Source organism: Pezoporus flaviventris, unplaced genomic scaffold, assembly GCF_033815535.1.
Source record: "Pezoporus flaviventris isolate CSIRO_AGI_PZ_B2104156 unplaced genomic scaffold, CSIRO_AGI_Pfla_v1 ptg000045l, whole genome shotgun sequence".
In the NCBI taxonomy this organism is placed as follows: domain Eukaryota; kingdom Metazoa; phylum Chordata; class Aves; order Psittaciformes; family Psittacidae; genus Pezoporus; species Pezoporus flaviventris.
The window spans coordinates 21,800,139-21,813,177 of NW_026892593.1; the positions used below are offsets into that span (position 1 = coordinate 21,800,139).

The window sequence follows — 13,039 nt, forward strand, 5'->3', positions numbered from 1 at the left end:
TGGGGAGAAATCCTGTCACTAACATGATACACTTTCCTCCATCAAACAATATCAGAAAGATACTTTCTCTGTAAATATCTTTATCTGTATTCTGCACAGAGCCTAAACAATGACTCTTCAAAGCTGAAATCCTCGCATTCCTTAAGCTTATAAACTGTTCCATACTGAAACAAGTCTGTTCAATATACTGGAACATGTCTATTCAACATTTGAAGGTTTTTGTCTGATTCTGTGCTGCTCGTTACCCTTGGATATTTTTTTGTCTGGATTTTTTGGTGGGGGGGGTTTGGAATACTTTCTGAGCATTTGTCTCAAAAGATAGCAACAGAAGTAATTTTACTTCTGGATGCATTTAGAGTATGAAGGTTCTTTTCTTACATGCTTATTAGTTTAAAATAAGAGAAATTGGCATCTTATTCTGGATTTGAGAATGCATAATGACAAGTTAACCCATCAAAATTCAAAATATAACCCAGACATTTAACTTCTTTGTTAGAGAATTGTCAGGTCTGTGTGCTTTTATGTTACAGTTCCAGGATTCTTCTTTCTCTGCCCCTCCCTCCCTGCAAAAACATTTAATATTTGGCAGAAGAATAAGAATAGCTTATTTAAAATAGTGGCCACTTGGGCAAGTTGGCAGTAATGTAAGAGTTTATGCATAACTTCTGGTTTATCTGAGAAACATGTCATCTTTCATTTCCATCTAAAGAGTAACAGGAAAGTCATGTTGATGCTGAAACTGGAGTTTGGAGCATGGATTTTCAGGGGCTGTTTTTTATTTCAGTATTTATTTAAGTAAAGAGTAACATAGACGTTAGAGTTGGTAGGCCTAGCATTATTTCACAGGTGTAAGCAAGTTCTTGTACACCACTTGCACATTCTTAAATGTATGGCCACTTGACAATAATATTTGTGTTATTTGGACTGCAGAGTAACTGAACTAACACCAACTTACAGTCTTGCTAATCTATAAGGAAGAAGGGCTTCTTGCACCACAGTTGTTCCATGCATTCATCATTGCATGAGTAGCCAGGTTCTCTGTAACCCCTGTGTTCAGCGGTGGTTGTCTAGAAAGGTAAAAATTTTCTGCTTTGGGAAACAGTGTGGACTAGTCTATATGTCTACTGTTCTGCACCTAGTACCTTCAAATTCAGAATTACTGTGGTGGAGGTGGAAAACTTTATCTATGATGACTTTTATCACATTCTTTACTTCTGAAGCCCAATATCTTCAAGATGTGGTGGTACTCGGTCACTGATCCATTTGCAGAAGGATTGAATTGTTTTATATATAGGGAGACAAAGTACAGTGTCTTCCTGATAGAAAACTATATCCTTATTTGCTTGCTGTAGGAGTGAGAAGACGGAGTCAAAAGCAAACCCAGTCTTTGCAATAGTTCCTGCTTTAAGCAAAATAGTTTTTTAATATTCAAGAATAACAACCAGCTTACTCTTGGGAGAGCTCATTTGATTTGTTGATTATAATTAAAAGTAAACTTGCTGCTCTTGTATAAATTGGCTTACTTCTGCATTATGAAATGACTGCTGCAATGCTTTGTAAGCATTAAGAAAGCATGAGTTTATACCAGATAGGGCTCAACAAGGCCAACCTGAGTACTAATAAATAGAGCAGACTTGCAGCTCAACATAAGCAAAGTTAGTTATTTCTAGGAAACACAGATCTTTCTCTCTTAAGGCTGCTAGTGATAGTTACCCTAGGGAGTCGAGTATAATGTATTCAGGTACCTGTGGCAACTATTGGAAACTGTAAAGTTCTTGTCACCTGTAGATAAACTCCCAGTTAATCTGGTTGGGATTTTACATTACTGAAGAACTTACTTGTCCGTAGACTTGTAACAGTAGGCTTATGACATGGTTTTGAAATGTAACTATGTGCTCACAAGTATGTCGTCTAGCATGTTACCTGTGAATTCTGAGCACCTGGTGGGGAACCTAGGGGACTGTTTTATGGAGCCACAATGAACACTAAACATCAGAAATAATAGTCTCACATGAAGCAAGCATTTCTCTAAGTAACTTCTCCTCCCTAGGATTGCTGCTCGGCACCATCTGAGGAAGTGAGACTGCCTGGTGTTTGATGTCTGTTGTCAGCTGCATGTCCAAAGTTCTTTCTGCAATCATTAAAAAAATCTGGGAGACTACAAACACATTTTACAGATTTCTGAGGCTACAGCAGGGAGCTTCAGGTCCTCAGAACATAAGAGAGAGTCACATATGTTCTAGCTTTGAAGGCTGCAGGATCCTTGTGGTCCTAAATTCCAGAATGCTCCATTCCTGCTTCATCCAGGTACTTGGCTGGAGAGTTAGGAACAAAGTCATACTTGGACCTGGCATTATGTGTTTTTTCACTTGTGTGGAGAAGCATCCTTAGGGCTGTCAACATTAGAAGTCCTGTGTTGCACAGCAGCCTTTCAGATGAGCAAGGAAAAATATTGAGTGTGCCACAGGAACGCTTCTGTTTTAACAAGTGAGCAACTTTTTTTGTTTTGTGTTCTACAAAAAAATTCTTAGCCTAGGATTTAAATATGAGTTAATATGTAATCTGAGATAGTTCATTGATAACACAGCTGACGAAGTTTTCTGTCCCAAGTATTACTTGGAGGATCTCAGTTACATGGTATATGTCTTCTGAAGAAAATTTTTCTTTTCTTCAGCTAAAAGAGACAGAAAGCCTTGAACACTTCAGAACTCTTCTGTTGTTGTTTGCAGCATTAGCCAAGAGTACAGAAGATGAACTGATTTGAGCTTCGGGACTGTATAAACTGATGTCAGGTAGTAGTTAGGCTTGGTCTTATTTTGAGGTCATAAATTTATTTTGAGTTTATAAGTATGCTGTCCTTCAGATACATAAAAAGGCTTCTTTTACAGGCTGTTTCATGGTAGAAACATCTGGCTTGAATGTCTTTTTAACAGATTGTGTTCTCTCTGCTATTTTCTGATTGTCTGCGGCTTTAGAGATAGCACCAACTAGATTTCTGTAACGTAACTTATTTTTTAAATGACATTCTGTAAGAAAATTAGGTTTTACAAAGAGCTATCATATCTTCTGAGACCGGTTTAACTGAAAGAACTGCACACCCAAAAGCTTGGAAAAGCCCTTCTGAAAATCTGCCCTCTCTCTGTAAAATTCTGCCTTTGCCAATTTATAGTTTCCATTCTTTCATCTGAGTTAATGCTGTATTACTGTCATGGTGATTGGTTATTTTGCTGTAAGAAATGACCGAGATGATTCTGAAATAGATGAGCCTAACATCCTAACACTGAGGTACTCACAAAAACTGCATTTTTTTTTTTTTTCCCCTTTAATAAACCTTAAACTATCTGAGCATCCTGTACAATTTCAGTTTGGCTTTTCCTCGGGTCTTATAATTTTGTTTTGCATCATTGAATAGTTTCTGTGGTTTTATTTTATTTTGGCAGTTGCATGCACTGTAGTTGCTTGCAGTAACTTAAAAGCAACTTCTTTGACTCTTTAATAATTAGAAGCTTGCACAATAAATGGTACTGTCCTGTTATATCAAGTAAGTATTGAAAGTAAATTATATTTGGAATTACTCTTTAAATTTAGATTGGCCTTACAAATCCTGAAGATCAGCAGAAACTCCTAGATGCCATTAACAAGCTAAAAGTGGAAGAAACAAGAATCGGAGATGTCTCTGAAGTGATGAAGCTGGAATTGAGGTATTAACTGTATATCTAGGGAAATGGAAGTGAAATACGAACTATTTAAGACAACTGCATTGTTTTCTGTAGCTCAGAGGTAAATTTCTCTCACACCTTATCCCATGCATAACACTCATGAGAGTATACCAGTTAGTGGATTACAAGGGCTGGTGGTAGTTGTGTTTTGTACAAAGAAAGTTGGAAGCATAGGTTCTTGATGTAGGAATCTGACTATGTTGCTGTTATGTGACATTACTTTGGCCATCTTTTTGAGTAATGAGTTTGTTCTTTATACCTCAAAGTTTCACAGCCTTGCTGTGCAGGGTTTTCACTACTCATATCATAATTTCTGAAAGTGGCTTCTTGGGCTGCAGTATTAAATCATGCTTTATTTTCTCTGATATGCTTCAGTGAGCCAATATGGTTTTATTTCTCTGTGGAAATGGGTTTTGCCATCCTTGCTGCCCCATGCTTCAAGAGCAGCATGGAGCCTTATAAACCCCACGTGATGTGGATTGTACAGGCACTCTCAGTCTTGAAGTCAAATTTGTCTGATTGTAAGGTGCAATAAAAAGATGTGTGGGAGGGAGAGATGCATATATGATTTCTGCATGGGGCTTTAATTTTCAACTGATAGATTTAAATTACATGTCTACATGTCTACTACATGTCTACCTTAATAAATGGGACTGCTGTATTCAGGGGTTTTTCCTTGTTGTTCTTTTCCACTGGACACAGTTTTAACTAACTTCTAAAAGACCTATTTTTTTTTAATTACAAATTAAGAACTTTGTAAGATGTTTTCCGTATCATATATTATATGTATCAGTAGGAATAGGTTCATAAGGAAACTGTTCTGTAAGAAAGCATTACTCCTTCAAACTTCCATTCCAACTTGATATTTTTCCCATTACAGGTTTTTTCTTACAGCCTTAAGCATCAGCTCTGCAATACCTCTCATACTTCCAGTATTGTCTTGTGCAGTCCCATCAAAGTCAGACCTACCTGAGCTGAGAGGAACATCCCTCAGCTTATTAAACTTCATCAGTCCCTTAAGCACTGTTAGAGCACTCTCCACGTCCAGTACAAAAAGAAGAATGAAGGTTATAATAAAGGCAAAGGTGTCTTAAGATTTCTTAAACCCCTTTTCCTCTATTTGTGTAAATATTATTTTTTTTCCAGAGACCTAGACTTGAATTTAGATTCTGTACTCATATCTTTCCTCTTTTTACTTCCCAAACCTACAAAAGAATAGCTCCTGAAAATAGGATTAGTTTGCAGTTTTAATTTGCAAATGTTTTAGAAATGGACCAGGGCATAAGGCTGTGGCTTGCCTTTCCAAGGCTTTAGTCAATTGAACTGTGATTGTTTAACCTAGAGAAGACTGTTTTAGGGATGCTGCTCCTTTGTTGTACTGTAGCTGCACCAGTAGTAAGTTAGGTTCTCTGTGCTTGTTCCTTCCCAGTTTCAGCCATCATTTGTGTAGCATTGTGTTGCCTTATTTGCAGTGGCCTGCCTAGAGTGGTACTGGGGGGGTGGGGGGAGAAACTGCCTTGCATCCAATCTACTGATAAAATAACTTTCTATGTCTAGAAAAGTCAGGGTTCAGTTCCTCCTTAAAGTGTGCATCTCCCTGTCGACTAGTGATCTGACAGCTGTGCTGCTACTTTCCTAGCTGTTTCTTGACTCTCCAAAACAAATAATACAGCTCTCTTTATCATTTGGCTACTATAAAGCTAGACTCTGTTAGTTATGTTGTTCACTGGACCAAAGAATATGCTTGGGTTCATTCTGTACACATCACTGTATTTTGGAGGCAGCTGAATCCGCTATGTATTAGCAGTCACGTCATGACGTGTTCCTGCCATAGCGTTGTCTTTTGTGCCTTGGTTACATAAGTCTATCTGGTATGCACTTATTCTTACATGCACTGATTGCTCCTGATTCTGGTACTGTCCCTGTATTTATATCCATTTCTGTGTTTACACAAAGGAGGATTTTCAGGCTGCTTGAGGTACATTTTGCAGTATGATGCCAAGTTTGAGCTGCGGGATGTGGGAGGACATGCAAGGCACTTGGAGAAGATATTGAAAGACTGAGATGGGCTGGGAGAGCAGAGTGTTCATCTCCTGATACAGGACCTTGGTGCTGCTTCTAGTCTGTGAGGAGATAGCATTTGATGAATGGAACACTTGATGGATAAGGAATTGGCTTGATGATGGCACTCAGAGTTATGGTCAGTGGCTCAATGTCAAAGTGGAGACCAGTGATGAGTGGTGTTCCTCAGAGGTCAGTATAGGGACCAGTGCTTTATAACATCTTTGTTGGTGACATACAAGAAGTTAGCAGTTAGTTCACTGTACATGCGGCCAAATGCAATCAAAAACCCACGTGATGCCCAGTACAGTCTTGTATACCATTTACATATCTAATTCGTGGCAGAGTATGGGTTTAGATCATACATAGTTCTCAAAACCAGAAAATAATTGATTGAAGATTGAAGTACACATTATATGACAGCATTTCAGTTATGGCAAGCACTGCATAGTTTTCTAGAAAATGGCTTGACATGTATTTTAGGAATCTGACCTTGAGACTAAAATCATAGGCTATGTTTACATGCTATTATATAAAGATTTTACTTCCCACTTGCTCAAAGTCATTCTGTGAGAAGGCAGATCAGTCATTAAGTCATAGAAAAACTAACATAGTAGAAAATGTTGAACTGATTGATTATAAACTCACAGAGTGTCTAGTGCTGTTTAGCCACTGGTGTTTTGACAGCCATTAATTCTTTTCAAAAGTGGGTTTTTTTTGAAAACTTTATTTCCATTTACAAATATAAGAACATGTCACTGCAACAGATACAACATTTCTATGAAATAGGTTTCTAAGAACTATTATTGATATAATAAAGACATATGAGAAGTATAAATGGTTTTCTTTTCCCTTTTTTTTTTTTTTTCGCCTCCCCATGTCATGGCCATGACAACTTTATTTTTGCTGCGAATCCTTCCAGAATTCCTAACAATAATTTCCTTTGTGACAAAACACAGAAGTTGCCACAACTGATCCTAGCCAGCTAAAAAAATTATGCCTTTAAATTGAAGGAAATTTTCACAGGCATGGCTTGACTATAGTAACATGGGAGAAACTTTCAGACTGTCTCCAGATGTGATTATTTCTTGTGTTTGGCTTTACCATAAATACTCAAGTTCAGTTATATTGTTCTGAAATAAATAATAATTTATTTTATAAAAACAAGCAAATAGGCTTCCTTACTTCACCATCTTCATAAAAACCATGGACAGTCTCGGTTTTCAATCTCCAGCACTCCTACTGATGCTTCTGTTTATTTCTGGTTTAAGGGTTGAAGTCTTAAATGTTCAGCAGTGTTGCAAATCACAGATGTCCTGAGCAGTGGTGGAAACTTTGCTCACTAATGGTCTTGTGCCAAAGTTGAAGGAAAACACTCTCTGGGCTAAATTCAGTCTCTTGTTTAGATACTTGCACCACATTGGCAAGTAGCTGTTTAGCTGTTTGGGAAATGTAATGTATGCCTTTTTGCAATCAGAAGCAGCAGTAAGGTGGTATATGTTGCATTTAGGTTCGATTGCTCTAGGGAAAAGAGGAATGGTAGGGTCTGAATTAATTTATTCAGATTTTTCCATAAAGATAACAGGAAGTTCTGCTATAGGAACTTAAAGCCCTGCTTGTTATTCACCTGGGTGGCTCATACATGGTGGAAACTTCTCTCCTGGAGATACAGGCACTTCTCAGGATTTGAGAGCTCACTATAAAAACAATTGGCTGATCTTCTTCCTTGTCCTCTTTTCCTCTGCCCAGTCAATGGCAACAACTTTCTGGCCAGTACCATGACAGATAAATAACATTCTTTGAGGCTTCCAGTAAAATAAATGGAGTCAGTGTCATGTGGGAGCTCCAGAAACTTAGCAGTGAAATTAGTCTGTTAATTTTTTCTATCATTTTCTCCACTCTTCGGAGATACTGGTAAAACTAATTTTCAGGGTTGTCTTCCTGCTTGTATAAATTGTCTTTGAAGTAGATAACATCAGAGATTTTAGGCCTTGAGGAATATATTTCCAGAATGAAAGGCCAGGTTAGTGTTACTGGATTCTTTTTTTCTTCCACCGTGCTGGAGACTAATGGTCATTTCAGTCCTCACTCCAAACTGCAAACCAGACTTTTCTCCCACCATCTGCATCAAAAATGTGAGCTGCAAGTCAGAAATATTGATATGTCCCCATAAAATTGAGTATAAATTCTCTGTTTCTGGTGTTGCAGGACTGTGATCTGTATGCACACATGCACATGAACAGTGTTGCTGGTGTTGTGCATCACATGTTATAAAATTACTTGTGCAGCAGCTAATGAAACATTTTTGTTGACAGTACAGGACTGATGAAAGATAGAAGTGGAGGTTAATAGAATATTTCTGATAAGCTTTGGGGTGACACTTTTTTGGTTTTCAGTACATCTTATGAGGTGAATATTTCAGATAACATAATGATTTTTTTGTCCTTCCAAAAGAGTGGAGAGGTGGGGATGTGGGGAAGGATGAGGGGACACAGCGCACCACACCACACACAGAACCACCCCAAAACCTGCTAAGACTTTAGATGTAGTGTTATACTACCCTATATTAAAATACAGGGCCACAGGATTAATATTTTTAGGCAATGAAATTGCATGTCTAACCAGCCAGTGTTGGAAATGCATAGATAACACTTAGCTTGCAAAAAGTTACAGCCTTTAACAGATAACAGAATATCATTTTATTTTTGTAGTGGAGATGAATTCCTCAAGTTTTTGAAGAAGTTGAATGAGAAGTGCATTAAGCTGACCATTCCTGTGCAGACCGTGAATAAGCGTTTTCTCAATCGCTCCCAAAAGGTATTCAACCAAATTAAAAAAAAAAAAGATTGATTTAGAGTACATTATTCTAGAATATTATTCTACCTTGTAAAGTGAAAAATATGAACAGACACCAGCCAGCTTGATTATTATAAAGCTAGATAGAGCTGTCCAGTGTTCTTTCTCTAAAGGTCACCTTTTTTTAAAGAATTGATTTCAAAAAGTTAAGCTACCCAAAGAAAGAAGATAGAGCTGTTTCTTCATGTTTCTGCTGATAAGGGAGTTAGGGTGACAAAAGGTTTGCACAAAGGCTGTTTGTAGGAATAATGTTGTGCAGAAATTGTACAATGAAAACCCAGTGTAAATGCAGTTACAAACTTTTTCTGGCACTTTTATGATACGTTGACTAAGGAATATTAAGTTACAATCTACAGTAATTCTGGCAAATAACTATAGTTATTAATAGATGGTGCTGCAGTGGACACCAACTGCAAATTGTATTGAAGTCTGCAAAGACTTGGTTTGCACTGTTGAAAAGCTGGGAGAAGAAGTTGCCAAACTGCAGGACCTGATGGAGAAGGTGGGTATGGGCAGGTGAGGCTTTGAAATACCATGTACAAGTTTCTCCTTGCAACTTCAAATGAGACATCCATCAGTGAAGTGTACCTTTGTTGTCCCAGAAGTGGTATCATTACTTGCTGTGCAGAACACCAGTGTACACACGGAATTGAGGTATTTTCTTGTCAGCTATTTTAGCTATTTTGCAAAATAGGGTGCTAGGTGGAAGCCTCACTGTACATTGTCTTGGTCTGCCACAGGCTCTTTAGCAGTAGCTTACACTTTGTATCCACCTCTCCCCACCTATACCTTCCCATGGACAGAAGGAGAAATAATCTGGAATATTCCACAGCAGTGTGGAATAGGAAGGCACAGTCAATCTTTTTCTTTCTACCACAGGAAAGAATTAAGTGGACTGTATCCCTGTGCTCTTGGACAACCACTGTGGCATAAAGGCCACTCTGAATACTTACACTCTTACTTCTTAATTAAGGAATCTTTTGTTTGGAATTATTGACTCACAGAGAATTTACTAAATTTTTATGGATTGAATGGGAAGCATCCCAGATAACTCTGCCAAGTGACAAAAGAAGAGGGTGGGAGAGGTCAAGGCTAGATGTTAGCACCACATCAGTCATTCTCAAACCAACACAATGACACGCTCTTGTCAGAAGGGGTCATTTTAAGTAATAGGCTAGTAAAAGGAATGGCTGCTGGGATAGAGTAAATGGAGCATCAGTGTCAGAAAGGAATCTGTTGCTGAACAAAGCCATGTGGAACTCAGATCTTGGGTATAATGCTACTAATGGAGTTTCCTGTAGTTTAAGTAAATTTGATATAATAGCCTTCTCCCAATAAATCACTTAACACTAAATATATTTAAGAGGTAGATAGAGGCTGTGACAAAGAAGTTTTTTGCTGTTTGTGTTCTCCTTTTGAATATGCAGAAATCAATTGTATGTATATATTTGCCTCCTGTATGTACAGGCTAGTTACAAGGGCTGGAGGGGATCTGAGTTAGGTGCCACTTGACTTCGCTGTCTTCTGTACTTAAGGTTTTATAACTGTCAAGATGAAGCACAGTGTCTCTGTTCCCAGTGTTAAACAGAGGTGTTAAACAGCCTTCTGAGTACTTCAAAAATGTAATTCTTGTTCTATTAAAATACTGTAATGTTTTATGAATTTCACTGGTGTAGACTTTAACACAAAATACTTTTGTGCTGCTTAATTTATGATGGGGCACTCTGAGTAGAGCGCTAAAACATTTATTATGAAAAGTGCCAGTTTAAGTGAAACAGTTAAACCTTTTAGATAATAAATTTGTATAAGTTCCCTAAAAATCTTCAATACTGTTTGCTAAGCTTAGTCATTATGTGACTTTGCCAGCAGTACATGTCTGTAACATGCAGTATTTGAAAACACAATAAATGAGATGACCTTCCAAGCATTATAAACTAAGGTAGGGTAACAGAACCTGACCCTGCTGCATTTAATGACAATACTTCACTCATCTTCAGCGTATATTCAAACAGGCACTTTCCACTCTCCATTTAATTTCAAGGAAGTCTAACCTGTTGCTTATTTAACTTGCTTTATTTTTTTTTAATGAGTTGGTTTAGTAATTAAATAGCAGAAGTTCTGGTTAAAATATTTGATGATTGGAGTTCAAATGTTTTGTTACTAGGTTTTTGTAACATCTGTTAGCAGTGTGTTTACTCCTGAGGAATTAGAGTAAATTAACAGTTTTGTTTTCTAATACATATTACATAATGATTGAGTATTGGATAAGATAGAGGTTTGCACACATTTATTTCAGTTGAAGCAGGGCAGAAACAGAAAGAAACAGTATCTGCATGCAGATTCGTAGGACTGGGTACCTTAGCACATACTTGAGAAGCTTTCACCCTAACTTTTTTTTTCTTTGTTTCACTTTCTACTTTAACATCTGCCTCAGCATGAACAGAGGAATGACCCCAGAGAAGTGAAACTTCCAGAAAAAGCACCCACATTGGAAAAAAGATTAGTAAAAATGGGAGCCAAAACATTGCTTGGATTTGGTTTTTTCTTCTTTATAACCAAGGTAGTGGTAAAGAAAACATTACTTTAGGCTTATTCTTGTGAATACTTTTGGAAAATGCGTTCACATTGCAGTTCTGTTCGGTATATGGAGCTAAGCTGAAGTCAGGAGAAAATTTGTGTAGCTTCTCACCATACCCATAGTATATGCATCCAGTAAGTGCTTTGATCCAGAAATAAAGTTAATAAAAATCAAAACTGCTGCTTAAATGAGTTTTAGGGGGTTATTTTAGAAATTACTTTTGGTATAGACTGTAAGTTTGAAATTCTCAAAGCCACTTTTCTGTTTGGGCATAAAGCTGCCATTGCTTACTAATTACTAGTTCCATTTTTACCTTTAGCTGTTGTTTAGAGGTGAACATAAGCAAATAATTTTGATTATATCATATGTTTGTATTTAAAATTGCAATGCACATGTGTTTTGGGGTTGAGAGGGAGGGTTTAGAATACTTTATCTCATGCAGTTCTGTGTTGATAAAGACCTCTTCTTTTGCAGTTTTTCATATGAATCTATCATAGGAAAAACTTGCTGGTGAGGTGTACTTGTCTTCCCTTTGTCACAGTCACAGGACTGTGGAGGTACTGTTACATGTTGCCTGAAAAGTCATTTTCCACTGAACTGGGATACTCAAATTATGCCTGAAATCTGTTTCCTTGGGGATATTTACTACCATTAAGAGTTTCATCACATCTATTAGAAGGATTATAGCAGTCCTTTGCTGTAAGAATGCAAGCAATTTAGAAGGCATAGCAGCGTGTTTTTTTCCTGGTCTGGTCTTTCCTGAACCCAGGACACAATGACAACAGCTTCATGCTTAGAGTAATTTTTTCTTAATATTCTCTGCACTTAAAAAGGTGTTTGTAATTCCACAGTGAAACATTAATATCTGGTTTTCATCTGGTTACCAAACCAGCTATGTTGGGGAAAAAAGGGAATTGGCATAAGTTAATTCAACTCAGTTACGGTTTTGCAGACTTCAGTAAACATCTGTAAAAATGCTGAATGTTTCTGAAGAGTCATTCTTCTGTCAAAATAAAAGGAGTCTAAAGAAGATGGGTGTGTCACGCTTTGGCTCTCTGTTTTTCAGGGGTGTGTGGAGTCTTAATCTTTGATGTTCCCTTCAGAGACTAGTAAGGAGAAGATAAAAACTTGAGTGCTACTCCAGTTGCTGTCACAGTTGTTCTCTGCTTTTTGTTTTAGAAAGCTACATTGGGTGTTGGTGTGTTTCCTTGTTACTGCAGTTCTACCTCCTTTCCTCACAGGTTTCTCCTTCAATGCAGGGAACATCCTATAGAGTGATGAGGCCAGAGGCAAATACAACACAGATTGGGTTGTTTCCCATTCTGTTCCCAACATTGGGTCAGAGGGGACAAGCTGTATTTCCCACTACCACCATCTACCAGCAGAAGCGGAGAAGTGCACAAACTATCAGCTTGCTGACTTGAACCAAGAAAGTATAGTAAAGGAAATGTTTAAATAGTTCTCTGTTTCTTCATATTACCTTATAATTAATCCTGAAGTAACAAGACACATATCACAAAGGGAAGAATCCATGGTATTAAGAAACGCTGTTAAGTGCAGTTTCAACTGCACATGGGGTTCACATGGAATACACATGGAATCTTTCGTGTACCCAGCAGTCCTCTGATTAGCTCAAAATGCAGTTCAGATGCAGTTGCTCAGTGATGGGATGGCTCACAGGTACTACTAGAACTTTGACAGCTAACATCTTTGGGGCTTTTTTCTAGTAGGTGGAGGCATTGGGCATTTCTGGGGTGAAGGGGGGGGGAGAGTAGGCAGACATTTTGCTCAGACTGTGTTTCCAAATGTACTTACACTTCAGTTA

General features: G+C 37.8%; 1 protein-coding gene across 3 annotated transcripts in view; it reads left to right on the plus strand.

The window, feature by feature from the left end:
- ASZ1 (ankyrin repeat, SAM and basic leucine zipper domain containing 1) overlaps positions 1-12,673 on the plus strand; it is a 44,592-nt gene extending 31,919 nt beyond the window's left edge. Inside the window, exons 10-14 of one of the 3 annotated variants that reach the window (XM_061467658.1) lie at positions 3,589-3,701; positions 8,492-8,597; positions 9,025-9,138; positions 11,071-11,196; positions 12,456-12,673. In XM_061467658.1, the coding sequence (XP_061323642.1) occupies positions 3,589-3,701; positions 8,492-8,597; positions 9,025-9,138; positions 11,071-11,196; positions 12,456-12,638 (642 nt within the window). In that variant the 3' untranslated portion in view covers positions 12,639-12,673. Of the gene's footprint in view, positions 1-3,588; positions 3,702-8,491; positions 8,598-9,024; positions 9,153-11,070; positions 11,968-12,455 lie in introns of those variants that run through there. The other 2 variants (XM_061467657.1, XM_061467656.1) reach the window with 2 other exon arrangements.
- Positions 12,674-13,039: the final 366 nt, after the last annotated feature.